This window comes from Epinephelus fuscoguttatus, linkage group LG10 (assembly GCF_011397635.1).
Source record: "Epinephelus fuscoguttatus linkage group LG10, E.fuscoguttatus.final_Chr_v1".
NCBI classification, from domain to species: Eukaryota; Metazoa; Chordata; class Actinopteri; order Perciformes; family Serranidae; genus Epinephelus; species Epinephelus fuscoguttatus.
Genome location: NC_064761.1, coordinates 6712400 through 6732400, shown reverse-complemented (window position 1 = coordinate 6732400; position 20001 = coordinate 6712400). Strand labels below are relative to the sequence as shown.

The 20001-nt window shown below is 40.8% G+C and overlaps 1 protein-coding gene across 8 annotated transcripts in view; it reads right to left on the bottom strand.

The window, feature by feature from the left end:
* mast2 (microtubule associated serine/threonine kinase 2) overlaps positions 1 to 20001 on the bottom strand; it is a 221507-nt gene that overhangs the window by 69530 nt on the left and 131976 nt on the right. For 3 of the 8 annotated variants that reach the window (XM_049586942.1, XM_049586943.1, XM_049586947.1), the window contains one exon: positions 14612 to 14643. In XM_049586942.1, the coding sequence (XP_049442899.1) occupies positions 14612 to 14643 (32 nt within the window). Of the gene's footprint in view, positions 1 to 3382; positions 3458 to 5306; positions 5514 to 9255; positions 9763 to 14611; positions 14644 to 20001 lie in introns of those variants that run through there. The other 5 variants (XM_049586940.1, XM_049586941.1, XM_049586944.1 and 2 more) reach the window with 4 other exon arrangements.

The following is a 20001-nucleotide window of genomic DNA, read 5'->3' as shown; positions in this document are numbered from 1 at the left end:
TATTCGACTACATATTCAACAATTTGAGGTTTGTGGGATTTCCGTGTAGCACTTGACGACTACATGTCTGTCACAACGACAGACACCAGAGCGAGCAGGTACGTGTAAGTGTTTGCAAATTTGTGTTTACTCATGTTTTACCCGCAATATGAGCAGCACATAACCTCAGAATGTAATAACTTTGTTATTGTAAAACTCATAAGACACACAGTCATAGAAACAGACATACAATGATGTGACAGAGCTGACAGGAGAGATAGTGGAAAGTAGCAATGAGCAAACAGCTGTGTGAGCATTAAACTTAACCACCTGACACACACAGTACACACACACACACACACACACACACACACACGGCAGCCGAGTGTATATGGATAAGATCTAGAGCTAAACTCATTTCCCACAGTCCACTCAATAATGTTGGTCTGAGGGTTACAGTCGCCACAGGAAATCAATGTGATGGCCCACACCACAGTGTGTGACCGTGTGTGTGTTTCCTCTTTATTCACTTGTCTTCTGCGCCACTGTGAGTTTGTGTCAGAAGCTATGAGATGAACGCCCCTGAGGGAACATACATTACAAACAATAAGAGAGATGATTTTTTTTTTTTTTTTTTGCAAAATAACACTGTTTACTAAGTATGACAATGTCGACATGTTGTTAATAGGACTACTTTGAACCTGTATCTGTGTCTGTAACACCGTTTATCATAAACATTAAGTACTAAAAGCTGCCATCTGTCATCTGGTTAGATCTGTCCTGTCAATCTTTGCAATAGAAATTTTAAAATTCACGTTTAATTTTAACGTTCAAGAATCTGTGCTGTTGGTCTTTGGGTTTCCTCTTTTTAATGACAAATACAGACTACTGCTACCTGCCGGTATGGAGAGTTATTTCAGAAGAAGAGTTATTGCAGAACAGACGTCCTCGCTGACTATTGGCTGTAGTATTTGCAGTGTGTTCAAGTGCAACTTTATGGCTGACATGCAGGCAACGTGAGGTGGGGCTACAGTCAGCCTTCGTTACCACTAGTTCTTTGATGTTGGTTTGGTGTGTTGTGGCCTTAAAAGTTTTGAAAACTTAATATCACAATTCTCTTTTACTCCATGTTTGTGTCGTTGTAGTTTAGTCTAGTTTAATGTTGTATTCTCTATATGTCACTAAGCCTTTGTTCAACATGCACCATGCTATTTTCACTAAACCATAGCGTAAACATCATTATCATCAACAAGCACCTGAAACACAAAGCAGCCTAGGCAGACCAATCGATAATTTCCTCATAGCCCTGATGTTAATTGCATTTATCAAGAGGTGCATGTTAAGTAAAGGGACAACACCAAGGTACAACATGTCCATGAGGCGCTAACGCAACATGGGGAAGGGAAGTCAACAACCAACTTAAAAATTCAGCTCTACTTATCTATTTGGGACCTACCCACCAACAGGACATAAGGTAAACCATTTAGCCTGTTAAGATTTGAGGGGTATACATCAGCCTACAGTTATACACATTAAATGGACAGTTCTGATTTTTTTTATGTGGGGTGTATGAGGTATTTATCCATAGTCAGTGTATTACCTACAGTAGGTATCTGTCAGTGTGCTCCCAATTTGGAGAAGTGTCAGGAGTGCCAAAACAGAAACTAAGCAATGTACTGCTGTGGATGGGGGTCAGCAGTAAAATATATTTTATCCACCTTAGAAAAGTCCCACTTAAGAAATCTATAACATATCAACTGCACGCCATATTGAGAGTATTTTCCTTTCCTATTTTCGCTTTTACCCGTCCCTCAGACAGCCTGTTCTGATTTGGAAGCCGGTAACAGCTTAACTTCCATGTCAATGCTCTCTACAAAGCTACCAGACTCTCTATTGACAAAAACAACAATTTTGGCTCACTTAAACACAGGAGGTACTGGTCTACCTCTGCCTCAATCAGTTAGTTAGTTTGTATTATTGTGTGACTTTGGTGAATCTGAACTTATCACTTCAAACACCAAAGTCTCACAATAACACAAACAAGCTAACAGGCCGACATTCATTCTATTTATATCTATATATTTTTATGTCTGTCTGTCTGTCTGTCTAGCTATACAATGCAATTATCCCTCAAATATGGTTATCAAACCAAGATTAACAATAAACTTTATTTTCAAAATTGACATCAGTGCACTTAAACAGTAAACTTTACTGGGAAATTAATTAATAAAACATCTTTTTCTGGATTGTGTTCTGTAAAAAAACAACATATACACCGATACTGATATATCTGCAACAGGCCAATATCGGCAGATAAAATCGGCTTACCGGTACATCAGTCAGGCTTTATTAAAATCCTGAAGCAAAAAAAAAAAAAAAAGTCTATGGGAAAACCTGTATTTTGACACATCTTATGACAAGGTCTGAAAATAGCTAGTAGCATGATAGGTGGATCAAGAATTACTATACTTTGAACTGAATATGATATCTGGTGGTAAAAAAGAGGATTCCATTCTCTCCCAACACTTCAGGTCACCATTTTTCTGTGCGAGCCATAAATCAATTTTGTCCTGATTACAGCTCCACACGAGCTGTCAGCTCCATCCACTCCAATCCAAAAACTGTTGCTATGCAGGAGTCACTTCACAACCTCTTTCTCTTTCAAAAACACTGCTGAGACAAATACACACAACAGGAGGCGGTGACAAGGAGCAGAGCAGAAGAAATCTGTCCGTGTATGTGTGTGTGTGGCAGCTACCCCTGTTATTACAGGGAGGGGGAAGAAAATTGCTGCTTCAAAGTGATAAGTACAGCTCTGTCTCTGCTTGCCTGTCCTGCTGGAGAAGCCACTTCTGGCTCTGACTGACAGAAGAGAGAGGGGAGGAGAGGAGGACAGGTCAGCTGAGGGAACAGAAGAGGAAAATAAGAAGAAATCACGACATATGGTTGCATAATAAACGTCAAATCACGTCTTACAACCTGGACTTGCATCACAAGCACGTCATATGTACGCAGATAGAGGAAATCTAATTTTTAAAAAAAGGAACACATACACACTCGCACACACTGCAGTTCTGGATTGCATACCTGCAGTGTTACATGTGATTCCAATTTAAACACACACACAGTGAGACAGAGCATCCTGTTTATCCATCAAAAGACAAATCCAGTTAGCTGACCTTCATGTTGGAGCAACTCCTGCTGAGCATCTAAGACCTGCAAAGAGGAGGAGGAAGAGAGGAGAGGATGGCGAGGATGGAACGGCAGAGAATGAAAAAGAACAAAACTAATCAAGACGCCAGAGTGAAAGGGGGAGTGGAGAGGAGAAAAAAAAAACGCAGGCCACCAGAGATGAAAAACATCTCAACTAATAAAAAAGGATGGGGTGAAAATAAGCGCGTACCTCTTGGAGCGCCGCAGCATGCTTCTCTCAGGCAGTGAGAAATTGGAGAGCACCGTCCAAAAGGAGTCAGACATGCTAACGTTAATGCAGACGTGCGACCATCGCTCTGACACTCGGCAGAGGACGTGGTTAGCAAACAGACGCCGGCTTCCACCTGTCACACCGGCGACAGCAAGTGTGTGTGAGAGCTGCTGGTGTGTCTACCCTCTCCTCCCTCCCTCCCTCATTCCCTCCCTCTCTTTCCTCTGATCCTCTCTCTCTCCGCTCAGCAGAGCCCCCTCCCTCCCCCCTCCCTCTCTCTCTGATGCTCTTTTCTTCCTCTCACCCCTCTGTTTCTGAGTGGAGCTCTTATTGACCTCAATATACGACAGAGCAGGAACTAACTGGTTATCAGTTTACTGATGTTTATCGACAGATGTTTGATTCCACCAATGAATTGAATCAGTGATATCTATCTGCTGATAACCTGCCTATAAACACAGCTGACTGATGTCTCCTTATGTATAAATAAATGCTCTTCATGGTTGTGATTTAGCCTTTTTCCCACAGCAGGCACTGTTTTAGGAACCTAGGAAACTTTTTAGGAACTTTACCCGCATTCAGACTGGAGGAAGCAGGGTCTTTTCTCTGACATGAGACTGGGTGATATGATGATATACACACCATGAGACAATATACCTTTTTTTTTTTAACCATCAGATATATTGCCATGCTGTTTATGCTGTGGTATCAATCCCTTTAATAACTGAGTGTATTAGAACATTGCTGGCAATGTGATTTTACGTCAGTGTTATTTGTCTGTTATTTAATTCAATTTTTCAACTTTCTTTTTGGTTATTTTTCTACTATGTTCACTATATATCCATGTACTGTATGTACCACTATTGCAATATAAGACATACACTTTTGAATACTGTCTCCATATTGCCCAACAATAAAGACATAACTCCTGGGCCCCAACTTTTAGTACCATTTTTCCACACACATGTGCTTGCTTGGCTTGACTTGGTTTGACTTGGCACATCAGCCCAGTGCATCTCCACTCCTTGAAGGTGTGTCTTTAACTGATGATGGCTTGCCTTAAGTGATGAAGCACAAATGTCCCCTGTTATTTCACTGATCCATTTTTCCTCAAAAACAAAAGCAAATACAAAGGGGGGGGGGGGGATCACATTGTTTTTCTTGTTTCCTATTCTTTTTTTTATCTTAATTGGGTCTTGACACTCAAGTTACAAGCCATTATTGCAATGTTTATTGATGATAAAAACAAAGTTATCTATTTTGACCGCCTGACTTATCCTTAATGAGAAACATTTGATATCCAGCAATTGAGAGAGCTAATGAGTGAACAACAAAGAAAACAAACTAATGTGTTTTGATTCAGTGCTGTTACTTGGTAAAGTGGAAGTAAATAAAACACTCAGCCACATCACTTGAGTTTTGAGCTCCTTTTGTCTCCTTTGTGTCCTTTCATTAAAACATGAGTTGCACTAAAACAAATTGCTAGGAAGCCTAGCCTTCAACAGTCTTCAACAATCCTCATGGTTCTCCAGAAAGACTCTGCAAAGGGACTATTTGTTTTTCATTTAGTTCCTGGGGTTCCTCAGTACCATGACTTATTTGGATGAAAAGAGCTATTACTGAGTAAAGTAAGTTATGGCTACAACTACTAAAACAGGTTGCAAAACAAACAGAATTGTCCTTTAAAGGAGCCCGAAGACTCCAATAAATGGCTGTTTTCTAGTGTCATCAGCTCATTAGTGCTGTGCCCTTTCAGCTGTGCAGGCTTCCACTGAACGCCATCACTGGCTGACAAAAACAAAAGGTCGGGAAAGTAAGTAATGCAGGCAAAAAGAAGACAACACACACACACACACACACACATACTAACAGGTGTGTTATGAGGTGACACAGCGTCTCTTACCTCCAGAGGAAGGGGTTTCCTCGCTGGTGAACAGGGGCTGACAGAGGGCCCTCAGAGGAACAGAGGGAGGGAGAGGAGGACGAGGACAAGGGGGAGAGGGTGACGACGGGGGGCTGAATGACGGAGGGATGAAAGGAAGTGGGGGACAGCAGGTGCTGGAGGAGGCTGCTGTTGCCGTGGCAACGCAGCTGAGCCGGCGACCAGATTCTGCCAACAGAGGAGGGAGGAGAGGAGTGGAAGAAAGGATGAAGAGAGGAGGAAGAGAGCAGGGCAAAGATAGAGGGATATGTGATGAGGACTGCTCAATGCCACATACGTGTGTGTGTGTGTGTGTGTGTGTGTGTGTGTGCGCGCATGCGCGTGTGTGTGTGTGTTGTGACATTAACATCAACGCTTAACTGTATTTAAAAAGCTGTTAAGAACTCTGAGTGGAAGAATTAATCTGTTCTTTAACCTTCATCTGACTAACGTGACTTTAATAGTTTTGACTACAATGATTGGGATTGTTCAACCTAAAATAATCAATACCTGTCAAAAGGTACCAGAGACCAAAGTAATGCCTTAAAGGGAGCTTTATAACTTCTGCTAAACAGCAGCCACTGTGACCCAAAGTGGAAATTATACTAAAACTATATACAAGGACAAAAGGGTCATGAAGTCAGTTATTTCAATTGCACAAAGATATCACTGTAAAATCTGTTAATATTAGCCACCAAAAAGTAATGGTCATACCAGACCAACTGAGGCTTTAAAAGCAAATTCCTGAATGTATTGAGCACAGGGTCTCATTTCATCAGTTTCACTGTATTAATTTCTTAAAAAAAAGTTGAATACACTCACTTCTAAAAAACACCAAACCAAATCAGTTGGTTTAGAACGGTGTAGAAAAGTCAGCAAATCCTGATATTCCAGGACTGGTCTGTAGCTTGTAGGTGTCTTGCCTAGGTGTCAAGCCATTCTCCATCTCCTCCACCTCTCCATGACAAAGTAAGCTATGTCACTTTAGAAATGTTGATAAGATACGTATGAAACGTGCAAATGTAAGGTATTTGTGCTTGCAAAAACATACAATGCAAACAATTTCGTCAGGCAACTGGGCTGCGTATTTGTTTTTCATTACACAAAATAAGTCCTGCCATGCTTTAGCACTGTACTATTGCCTCAAGACACTGGTTGGTCAGATAAGAAGTTCAGCTCTTGGCTTGATTGATTTTAAATGTTTCAGTCATGTCTGACATGATTTAGAATTTCTGGGAGAGGCTTTACTAGACAGTGATGGACAGTACTGACTTCATACTGTTTGAGCACAACACCCCAGAGCTGGGTATTTGAGGCAGCACTAGTGCCAGGCTCTACCCACTGATCCGTAGTGTCTCTGCCTGCCTGCAGATGTCCCCTCACAGCAGGTAGGAAGCCTCGTGCACAAACTTATCACAGAAACAGCCGGCCAGAAAGTTCTGGATCAACTTCACAGAGCTCAATCAGGACTCCACCAGATGTTTTCAAGTACTCAGTCACATTATAACTTATGTTTAATAATGCTATGCTTTACCTGTCATACAAAGCTGCATATGAATAAAACTTTTACATTTACTTCTACACAGTCAAGAAACATCTTCCTGTGGCTCTACAGAGTTCAGAAGGCAGTTGGCACAAATCTGCAGGGCAGGAGGACCGTATGGTGGTGGACCCATGTCCCTTCCCCCCCGCTGGGTGGGACAGAATGGGTGAGACCACCTGCTGAGAAGTCAAGGGCTACACACATTGAAGTATATGCACTGTTCCCCCTGCATAATGTAGGGCCATCTGTGGTGCACCACCACAGTTTCAGCGTGGCCGTTGCAAAATACTAAATTAAAGACAATTTCATAATGAAATGCTGGATGATAACTCAGGCCATCTGTCACATGAGTGGCGGCTATCACAGGTATTGGTGGAGAGCACTCTGACCAGGTCAAAAGGTTGAGTGTTTCAGAGATGAGCTCATGTAACAACGTCAAATCAGGATCCAGAACCCAGACCGCATAATTTATATAAATGCAGCCAACTCCTGAGGCTTGCTGCATAGAAGGGATTCTTTTTCTTTAGGGTTTATCAAAACACTTAATTTACTTCATACTCAGAGATCTGATTTAAATATAACTACTGTGTTTGTAAGGGACCTTTATTTCTAGCAGACCAACTTAAGACTGTACTCTAAATGGAATTGAAATGACCACATATCTTGTGCAATCCTCCTTTTGAGGATTGGTTCATTTAATTATAAACTGTACTCAATACACTTTTATTTGACTATCTAAATTTGGTTAAATATCATTATTTGAATATTTGAATTAAAATTATCAATGTACTAATGTCCCCACAGATGACCCTCACAGCTCGGGGGAGCACTGACATGCATAAACGTGTTTGAAAGGGAGAGAGCCTCGTCACTGGACACTGTTGAGCTGATGAAGAACTTCCTTCCCTGCTGGTATCTCACTCTGATACCTTCTCATGTTTCTGACTCCTTGTGTATTTCCGTTCTATCGTCTCAGTATGTATGTACACTATGCATGTACTGTATTACGAATGTATGTATGTAATGTAAGCCACACTTGTCCCCCACCATTCACAGCCGTATATCTAGCAATAGTGACGCAGCTACAGAAACAATGTTGAGCATGAGTTGAGTATTTATTTCTGGGGTGGGTTTTCTTTCTCCCTTTCTTTCCACACAAATCTGTCATTTCTACTTTTTTAATGGTACGTATTAGAGTTTATAGACAGGAAATTTAAATTCACAGCTACTAACAAAAACATACAGATCCTGACAGGAGAGAGTGCAGACACAGAATATGTTTACATCCAAATGTTTTCCAATTTCACTCGGCTATTGCTTTGTTAATATTTTGAGGATGATGCAGTATGATTAGAACAACAAACGGTGCCAAAACATTTAAACCAAATAAATTGTAGTTAATAAGTTATGTTAATTCATGTTTACTACTAAAGGAACTGTAATAACTTTGGGGATATTCTGCCTTTCTTTCTGGCATGCCACCCTTGCAGGCAGTGTTGGAGAGTAGCTAACATAGTTTCTCCAGCACTGCTTGCACAGCATATGGACGTTAGTGACATTAGGAGATCACATGATCAGACGAAAATCCATCTTGTCAGGCTTCCAATAGTGCATTTGTGTTCAAAGCACAATGGTTTGGACCAATTAGCATCCTATGAGGAGTTACTGGGAGCTACAAGTGTGGTTTAGGTGTGTGTGTGTGTGTGTGTATGGCATCACAAAGAGGGGACTGATCGCTAAAAACAACAATAGCATGTCCTCTGGAGAGTATTTATTCACTGAAAGAAGATAGAAAAACAGCATTGAAGGGTTTCCTACATGGAAAAGATGTTTTCGCTCTTCAGTGATGGCGACAGTGATCGATGATTCATCCGATCCCCTGCCAAGTATTTTTTTGGAAGTGCCTGCCCTTTTGCTTTTCCAAACTGTTTCCAATGACGGTTTATCAGATGGTTCTGTGTAACAAACTATCTGGCGGTCAGATTACCAACCATCAGTTCAAAATTTCAGTTTCTCCAATACTTTTTGACCCATTATGCGCAAAGCTAGCTGTAATTTGTGTTTTATGCTAATTATTATCTTAATATCTTAATATTACTTATTATCAAATAAGACGGTACACGTGGTAAAGATTCTGTCTAAACATCGCCATGTTTGAATTGTGGGCATGTTAGTTTGCTGGTGTTAGCATTTAGCTCAAAGCACACTTTGTGCATTAGTGAAGCCTTCCAGCGTTGCTAGCATGATTGCAGACTCTTTGTCTTTGTTTGGTAATATATTTTGAATGTAAAAATATTTGGATGTAAACGGTACTGTAGCTACAAATGAAAATTGTCTTGATATAAGTCCTGTCTGCATTATCTCTCTCTGTCACACACACACTCTTACTGGAGGTGAAGGTGTGGGGCTCCTGCTCTCTCCTTTCTCCTCTTCATCTCGTGTCCCGGGACAAAAGGCTCAACTGTAATCTTTAATAATCCACCGGACTGCATCAGCTCATCTGTCTGTCAAACACATACTGTACAGTCCATCCTCCAGCTCCACACTCCACCAAAAAGTGTCCCACGGTTACTCCTCCATGAGTCAAACCACTGACTTTTATATATAAAGGAATGACCTGTGTGAGTGTGTGAGTGTGTAACGTCAGCACCTGCTCTTATCTCCACACAGAGACACACACAGTTATGTGAGGTATCTGGGGTAGAGTGTTCCTTCACCAGCAAGCACGGGCTTGCTGAGTCACAAACTAACAGACTGCCTCAAAACACACACACACGCGCACACAGTCTGTGAAGCAATGTGCAGACCACACACACACATATTTATCTGAGCTCAATAAGCAAACTCAATCTATAATAATTCCACAGCAACTCATTTTGTCTGCCTCTGAATAATCCAAAGTAAGAAGAACACCCTGGGTTTGTCCTCTTGTATGAAAAATTATCCAGAAGTCATGAAGTTCTGCGTAGTTCCATCATGTCCGATCATAGAGAGGACCCTGATCCTTCAGGTCCAGACTAGTTGGTGGTGGCGGACCATCAGCTCCTGCCACTGATCCATCAGACAAAAAGGCTTGGAGGGACGCTCCCGGCTGCACGTCCCCAGGAGCAGAGTGCCTCCCCTGGGTACAGCCTGCCCAGATAATCCCCCTCAGTTCCTGGAAGCCTCAGCTTGCCTGATAGCTGTGATCAGACTGTCAGCTGTGAGACCAGAGGACTGACTGAGTCCTCAACAACCAGCCGTGAGAGGGACGGAGAGACAGAGGGAGGGAGGGAGGAGGGTGTGAGAGAGAGGGAGGTGGGAATATGAAGACAGGAGTGAAGCCTGAGATGTCTCAAGTGTTCATACTCTTCATTTAGAGTTTTTATTGCATAAAAAAATGGATTTGTTAAACTACTCACTCACGTAGAAGCAGAAATTGTTATTTCATTGTTACATGACTTGTTTGAAGGATCCTTTTTAACCCCTTCCCTTAAAATCCTACCTATGCAGGCCTTGCTTAACTGGATTTTTTTGCACTTTATCATGAACTTTTAGAAATTGGCTTATTTTTTGAATGACATGGAACAAGCTTAATTTCTGATGAGTTTTGTTTGACTTCAAAAGTTTTTTCCTTAATTTAGCTTTAAAATGACTTTTTAAAAAAAAAACAAAAAAAAAACAAGCATTTACCTTTAAAATGACTTTTTATTGGCTTTGTAAGATTTTTTTATTAAGAAAAATTAAGATTAAGAAAAACTTTAGGGTTAAGTTTTAGTTTGGGGTTTTAAAGATACTTTTTTGTCTTTTATTTTAATGACTGAATTTTGATGACTTTCTAAAACTTTTTTTTTTTTTTTTTTTTTTACATTTTTAATTGACTTTTAATACTTCGAAGTCTTTTTTCACATTTAACCAACTGTAACAAATTTTTGTAGAATATTATTTCTTTTCTTTTTTTAAAACAAACAAACAAAAAGTTTTATTAAGGACTATCAACCTTAAAAAAGGCTTCAGATATGCTTCTAGGTAATGAGATCATGTTCAGAGCTGAGAAGCCTGTACTGTAAACTGTGACTTAGTCATCTGGCAACAGGAAATGCTAAAACTTTTTGATACATATAAACTAAAGATACAGGTGAATTACTAGTTATAGATAAATGTATACTTCTACTTATGCACTTTATCTTCCACTTCAGGTATTTTCCTCTGAAAACGTGCAGAAGCTGTAAAGCTCCAGTGTTGATCGAACATTCAGACCTTACAAGGAAACATCTTGCCCTCTCTCTGACACATAGACTGAGGGGACTTTGTCATGATATTATCAGAGCAGCTGTCCTCTCTCTGTCTCTGTTCTGGTTTCTGAGAAGCCCAGGGACACCGCTGACCCTAATGGACTAAATGCAGCTCACAAGCCAGATTGCTAATTCATAAACAATGGACCGGATCACAGACGGCTCTGACTAGGGTAGGGTTACACACACACACACACACACACACACACACACACACACACACACACACACACACAGTTAATGTGGAGTGATTACTAAACTGACATAGGAGCAGCCACAGGACACGAGAATGTCATTACACACCAATCTGGACCAGTGTGTGAGTGTGAGTGTGTGTGTGTGTGTGTGTGTGTGTCTTATGGGAATCTGTTGCCAGTTTAAAATGAAACCCTGAAACACTGATTTTCGGTCAGATTTCCCCTAAGGGCTCCTCCTTGCCAACACGACTCTGTTCTTAGTCTTCTTGATAGCCATAAGAGGAATTGATTGAAGAAATCTAATTGATTTATTCAGTTAAGTTTATGATGATAAATGAAATTAGGAACAAACCCAACAGCAAACAAACATCCTCTGTGTCTCTATTAAGCCCTTCCTGAGCTGTCAGCCTTAAAAAGCCACAGTTCACTCTCATTAGGACAGAACAATTTGTAGTTTTTATATAAAAACAGCAGTGTGAATAATTTATGAATAACATGAGTCATTCTTTAAATCCAGTTTTAATCTAAAAACCTTATCTAATTAAAGTCTAAACTCAATAAGTTGCCAAAAGCAAGTTTTTGTCAACACCCTAAAGACTTTGCCAAATGCCATGGCAACAGTTGTCCGAATCTTTCCTAATTGGACAGCTATGTAACTGCTGTCAATCAATATATCACGTAATGTACAGTAAACAGCTAACATCTCTGGCAATATCATTATTATTAGAATACTATGGAATATGCGTGACATATCATAGGTCCACCTGCTGGCTTTTTCTGAGGTTTTTCTTTGGCTGATGAAGACTGTGAGATGCATCTAAAAGGTCCTAAAAGGCTAGCTAGCTCATGCTTTCTTCTGCACAGTGATATGGTTGGCGGGTGTAGCTTGGTAGAAAGAAAATAGTTCCTGAAACATATAATGCCTATACGTTAATACATGAATAATGACTTTTCTATATTATATGGACTGATGCAATACTGCCATTGGCCATTCCATCAATGGCAGGCTCAACAGAATACAATACTGACACAGCATCTGGCCATTAGAATACACTGTATTAAAGTAATGCTTCTTCTGATAATGTCAGGAGGAGACATGCTTTTCCAATTTTATGATGCAGCTCTTGTATGAAAATATAATCTGACCTGATTTATGTGCACCTGAGAGAGATTAAAGAGGGAAATAGAACCCAAAAATAAAAACACAGAGTATCTCAGCAGTGAAAAAGTGAGAGAGTGAACCAGAGAGGACTGTCTGTCTTTGATTTGACAATCAGAGACAGAAGACAGACCTCCTTTCAGTGCCATCAGTTCCTGAACTGTGTCCATTAAGAAGAGCTGCGGCTGCGTTCAGCAGACAGCAGGATGCCGCCGCTGGCCAACTGTCGCTCCCACCGAGTCGACTCGGACTCACAGAGGCTTCACAGCAGCCGACACGCTGCCTTCTAAGCTCACTGCAGAGCCTGAAGAGAACACACACTACCAGTCAATGAACACACACACACACACACACACACACATACATACATACATAGACACACACAACCCGACCCCTGTGGTTCTAGCCTGATATTAAGAATCTGATAAAGAAGCTCTGTATCTTCAAAGATCTATGAGGAGATGTGGGAGAGATAAAAGCTGTTTTATTTGGGGTTTGGACTCCAGCTACACGCACAATTCATTCCTCATAGTTTATAGTTTATTTTATATGTGTTATTATTATCATAGCTACAGTTCAACAGCAATTTAAGATACTAAAAGAATTGGAAAAACAGAATTTTCTCTGCAAAGCACCTCAGCAAATCTTTGAATAATCAACACAAAAACTGCATATTTTCATGGCAGGAAACCTGTATAATGTATTTTGTGGAAATGCCTACCATTTTCTGTTGGTTCTTTGTAACAAATACATTTTATTCGTTATTATGTGACTTAAAAGTTCTGCTCATTTCATTCAATTTCTTAATCCTTGAAACTGTACTGAGGGCCCTTTCTCAAAAATGTCAGGTCTTGCACACTGCTTGTAATAATTGTGCAAGTGCTGTACAAATAACAGGTTAAGCTGATTATATCAGTCATGCAGCAAGTACTTTTACATGCACACCTGGTAATAATCGGGTATGTGAAGTGGCCTAGTCATGTGCTGGCATGTGAACATCATATCCTGGTTTCAGAGGCTTATGTAAGGCCTCAACTGCAGCAGTCACAGTCATGCCTGCAACACCACACATGACAAGAAGCATGAGTAACAGCATCACAGGGAGATGAATATCCAGCTTTCTCTATATTCCATGTGAAAAGCATAACCTGAATATGATCAAATTCAGGATACTGATCGTGGGAATGTAAACCTTTCCATCTATTCAGGAACACAATACTAGTAGTATTTACAGAGTGTAAAATACGGTAATATGCAGCTAAGCGGCTGTGTAATGAGGTCCTTATGGCCTGTATCTCAACTGCACTGCTGTAAGACCTGACGAGCACCTTATGTGACCCCTGTTGTTGTGCTGCTTACAGTAGCTCAGGGAAACTCCACAGTGAGTCATGATGATTACACCATGATGACAAACTTTGTATTTCATCAGTTCATCAGAAGCACTGACTTTTGTTTCCAAACATGTAGAACTTTTCCAGCACTGGACAATAAATTAGCTGCCTGGCACACACATACACACAGTCTGTTATAAATAGGTCTGCATCTTTACACAGTGGGATGCTCAGCTGTTCTGGTACACACACACACACACACACACACGCACACACACGCACACACATACCTGGACTCAGTGGCTTTTCAACTTTGTCCTTTAACCCTTTACTGGAAGCGCTCTCTGTATAACTTGATAAGGATTAACAGCTGAAGCAGAACAAACACACACGGAACATGGTTTCCTAGTTATATTTAAAGGACTAGTAAGTCATTTTTATGCTAATAACAGTACGCACGGTCAAGATTCTGATTAAAAACACACAAACAGCAGTATTAAACTCTTGCTTAGAACTCCACACCAGGCAGAAACTCCCAGAACACCGTCGACAAGCAAAAATGTTTTAAGGTGAATAGAAGCATCTCTTTTGCTGCTATTCACAAGACCACACCTTATACACACTCATGGTGTGCGTATCTGTGTTTGGTTCATTGCATTGCACCCTCAAGGCTTTCCAAAATTTTCATGATGACACCTCTGGAAATCAACAACAACAGCAATAACAAAACAGACAGGACTGCCTAAGATTGGTCAGAAGACAGAGGGGATGATGGGTACTTACAAACTGCCTCGTCTGGGAAGGCTCAGCTCCTTCTGAAAGAGAGAGAGAAAGATGGAGATTTGTTAATAATTACAATACATCACTTTTCAGCTAACCCATTAAAAATATCATCATCAGTCACGCAGTGACGTCATTTTATCAACATTATACTGCGCAGCACATTTGTCGTGAGTACAGCTGTTTGACCAACAGGTGTCACTGTGACATTACTTCACAAAGCAGCTTCAACATTAGAACTCATGTTTTTTTTCCATCACTGAAGTGTTCAAAGCCTGTTATTGTACTTACAAGCTACAACAATAACACAAACCCTGTTTTCTCTTCACATATCCTCTCATTTCTTACTATGAGCCAGTTAAGTAGGAATCTCAACTCAACATCTGAAACTCAAACACTACATTTAAAAAAAACAGAAAACCTCATAGCCACTAACAGAGGCGTAAAAATTCTGCTTGAAGTTCTTCACTTTGAATTTGAGCAAACGGTATATTCCATAAGTCAATGTGTCTGTCCATTTCTACAAAGCAGTATCATTTGTTTCACCTCAGCTGCACTTTCTACAAGCAACCACAAGAGGGCAGAGGAGTATCATCATAGACATCAAGCACTTAACAGCGATGTCAACTCTGCTGCTTGATTTCTTAACAGTCGATGTGCATGGCAAACAACCAGCTACTTTGAATCTGAATGTTTGAACAAGGTCCTATTGTCAAAGAAAAGTTTATACTTCAGCTGGTAGTATTTTCGTGTTGTAAAATGTATGAATTTTGTAAAGTCTAAAGACATGGAACACAGAACTCATATGTACACAACCTGCAACCTGACAGCACCTTCAAACTTTCTGAGAAAACAGACCACCGACATTAGAGACCTCCTGGAGAGCACCATCTGGCCAGAAGCACCAGTCAGTTTTTGTGCATGTGTAGGTGTGTGTGGTTGAGGTACATGAATGCTAGGTTGCCAGGTTCCCAAAGTAGGTCAACAGCTGGTTTCACTTTGAAAAACATCATTAACACCTTCATCAGCATCAATCAGTGTTAACAATACAGCAATACCTCATTCAGACTAAACAGGTAACACACACACAAACACGCACACAAATTTAAACCCCTTTTTTCCTATATTAATTCATTTCATTTTTAAATGTCAAGCTTGCAAAGAGTTCATTATTTATCCCATTATTTTCTCAATTAATGATAAGCTGAAGACAGAAAATGGTAGCAAGATCAAAGTGATTATTAAAAAGTATATTAAAAAAATAAATAAAATGAATGAACTCATTGTCAAAAATGGTGCTATTAATCCTCTGTTGACTGATTTATCAACTAATTGCTGTAGCTATGAAACTGATTGAGCTGAAGTCTGCTGCACTGATGCATACAAGTGCAATTTTACTGAATGTAAAAATGACTTTCCTGATCAGCTATTAGTTTGCACATCAGTGAGAACAAACAGTTTCTGGGTAACAATAAGAAGTCACAACTTGTTCAGTTCTAATCATTACTGAGTCTTATATTTATGTTTTACTGGTGTTTAAAACAATATGCTGCTCTCTGATTAATTAGAGGACCTCACAGTGCTCACTGAGCACATGCACGGCACTCAGCAGAGAGAGAGATGGACCTTTTGGCTCTGTTTCTGACCTGTTTTTATCACTCCATCACACTTTCTGTCTGTCACACACACTCTAAAACACGCACTCTGCATTCCTGCGTGGGACGGCTGTGTCATCGGAGTCTCCTCGATCTCCTCACATCTCTGTGTGCAGATAAGCTAATGGACATAATGGAGTTTAGTTGGAGCACAGTGAGTGGGTGAGTGGCTGTATGGCAGAGGTCTGCAGTGTGTGTGTGTGTGTGTGTGTGTGTGTGTGCGTTTGCTATGATAACATCAATCAAAATGCTGCTAGTTTTCATTTGGCCTCCCTAAAACAGAACAGAACAGAACCAGTGAGATGATGTGTGTGTTTGTGTGTGCATGAGTGTGTTCCTGTCAGTCAGACTGGACCCAGTGATTCTATTAGTCCTGCGAACAGATGTTGTGCAGACCCAGAGGGACGGGAAATGGCTCCAACTGCACAGGAGGAGGAGGAGGAGGCGACCTTTTATAATCCCCTCTGCTGTTCCCCTTCTGAGTGCTGAGTTTACACTGCAGGTCTTAATGCCTTGTTATAGTAGAGCAGTGACCGTCCACCTGTTTATCCACTCTAAAAAAAATGCCACGTCTGATGACACTCAAAACAACGAGCCAACTTTAAATGTGACCCGAGCCTTTTATCAGAGACAAAACACAAACAAGACAGAGATAATAACAGTAGATGAGGGGGAAACACATTATGATTATTGACTTAAATGTCATGATACCAGATGAGTTCCGGTTCACTGATTTCACACATAAAGGTCAGTGTACCAGACATGTGGAGTAACTACTCAGACTGTGAGGGACAGAGAGTAGATGTCTTTTGAAAATATTTAACGATGTAGTTGCGTATTTTTGTGGTAAACCCATATAAGTAACAAATCATTACTCTCAACAGTGTATTTCTACAAGTCTTAAGACTGAAATCTAGAACAATAAAGGCACAGGTGCTGGGCGAAATTTAATTAAAAAGAAAGAATAACAATAAAAAAGTTAAATATGTTCTAACTACAAAAAACTGACAGAGGGCTACAAGCAAACATAAAAAATACTGTTAGTTCAACAGGCTCTTTAGACTCTTACCCACCCTCTTCTTCATCACTCTCACCAACCTCTTAACCTCTCCCTCATTGCCCATCTCCCCCCTGCCTCACCTCCTCAGTTCTCCTCTCCAGTCTGGCTGTTAAACACACAGACACACACACACACACACAGACACACACACAAAGAAAATGAACGAGATGGGGGAGAGAAAATGAGTGCCGGTGTGTTTAAGTACTTCATGCTTGTATTATCCATCCTCCCACACAGAGCTCTGTAATGTGAAATGATGCTCGTCTGAAACTCTCATCTGACAGTTTATTGCATTATACTGTGTGTGTGTGTGTGTGTGTGTGTGTGTGTGTGTGTTGCAGCTGAGCCCTGAGGGAGGATGTTCAACCCAAAGCCACCCTGCAAAAAATAGCCCAAGAGGGAAAATAAGCTAATGCCCGATATCAAAACACACACAGTATACTGTACACACACACACACACACACACACACACACACACGCTGCTTGTATTAAACAAGCCAAACAGGCACAAAGAGAGCTGTGATGAAATTATCCCCAGTGACGGCGAGGATAAGAGGAGCAGAACACAAAGCCTGAAGCAATCTACCCGATGGAATACAGGCTTCAATAATACGCTTTATGGCTGACAGAGAGGGAGACAGAGGGGTTGGGAGGGTAATGTGATTAGAGAGATGGAGTGAGAGAGGAGAGGGTGAGTGGAGGTAAAGAGATGTAGGCTAAAAGGTAACAGCTACTAAACATGTAAAGATGTGAAGTCAGAGCCTGGACTGCTAATGGAGAGTGTACTGGTCAAAGACAAAGTCTTGATTTTATGACTCCTACATATGTCTGGCTCTGCCCACACAAAGTAACATGATTTGTCAAACCTCATGTGAACAACAAACATAGTTTCCCTAACAACAGTAAATATCCTCCTATTCCTCCTCGAGAAAGGCCTTTTCTTGGTTATGTACACGTTACCACGTTTCTAAGGTGCTTTTTAGAAGAGAGAACGTGCAGGACGAGAACTCAGACAGTTTCTAGGGATTAGCAAGTGCACCATTGACTGTATCTGCATCTATTTAACCAATTAAATGATCTGTATCCATATCTGTGCTCAGAATGGGCAGGATTTAAACCATAAGTAGGTGCAACTTAATCCAGAAATGGATGGTACCTAACCATGGATGTATAAACAGACCTGGTTACGGTGTTGGAGGCAGGCTCCTGTTAATTTTTATGAAAGTCGTTCAATGGCCCATGAAGCCCAAAAAGCTCTATTTCTGCGGTATGAAATTACAATCGGCACTGCTTCCGCACCACTGGGCCATAGGGCAAGCACACTAGAAACTTCTGCCAGCCAAGTGGGCTACTTCTGATTTAGCGCTCTACTAACTTGAATAGGGACAATATGATTTATTCTTGCGTCTTTTCTAGACTTTCCAAATGTTATCGGTCCAAATGGTTTAAATTCTGATTGTGAAACAAGTCATTTCTTAGGGGTTGTGGTACTTAAAAAATGTATCCACTGATTTCCAGATGTCTCTTTCCCAATGTAAGTCTATGGGACAAAGTGTTTTTGGACCTAATGGACTCAGGAGTTGTAATTCCACTGCTTGGCCAATACAAAAATTGCCTTCAAAGCCCAGTGCACTTCCTGGGGGCCTGGAACTGTCCAGAATTTATTTTAAGTCTGAAATTAATACAGGTTGATTGGAAGTTGTAATATTTAATATTTATTACAAAATGGTTTACAGAACATTGTCAGAGGTGAACCTCAGATTATTTTTGATCACAAGCGTAAGAGACCGCACACAGCAGCCCAAATGAAGATGTTCCTACACCAGTACGGCTACAGTACCATGTACGGCTATCAACACATTTTATTTAGATGATACTCCTAAAAAGTACATTATCTGTAGAAGATACTAATTTCATCCAAGTATTTGGCCTAACCTTAACGGTATCCACTAAAACTGAAGCTAATAGACTCATTAAGTTGGTTTCCAACACTGAACCTTTAACATGACTTGAAAGCAAAGATGAGGAGGCATCGCTCTGGTAACACTTTTCCAGTTCAAATAGATTAGCAAAGATTCCAGAAAGAAGTCAGTGGTAGGGGATACATATCGAGACTATCCTTGAGTTAAGTTTGTTTTTGACATTCTATAACTTTATAAGAGAGATGGGCAGCTGTAAAGAGATGCCATGAAATGAGGGTTGAGAATTAGAGATGGGGGATGATAGCAACAAAGGTCCCTGGTTAAACTTGAACTGAGGGTGGCCAGCACTCGAAAACTCTCAGCTACCACGGTGCAAATTTTTATAGTAAGCAGGTTAGCTCATGTAAAGTCACTAACGGACTGACTAACCACCCTGAACAGCCGCTGTGGTTCCAGGCAGCGATGGCTCTCAAGCCTTAACACCATATCCAAAGTAACCCCCACAAATCTGTGACTGACAGCAGGACAAATGAAGCCAGAGAAAGTAGCAAAATCAGACACGCCGATCACGCACACTTAAGTCCAAACTGATGGATGTGTGAGCGGCTGTCAGCAGGTGTCAGGAGGGAACACACAGCAGACAGCAGAGGTGACAAATAACTAAACAACACATTCAGTCGGGTAGCACTGTGCCTACCAAATATGTCCCTGCATGACCCCAAAATCTTGCTTTGCCAATCTAGAGCCGCTCTGCA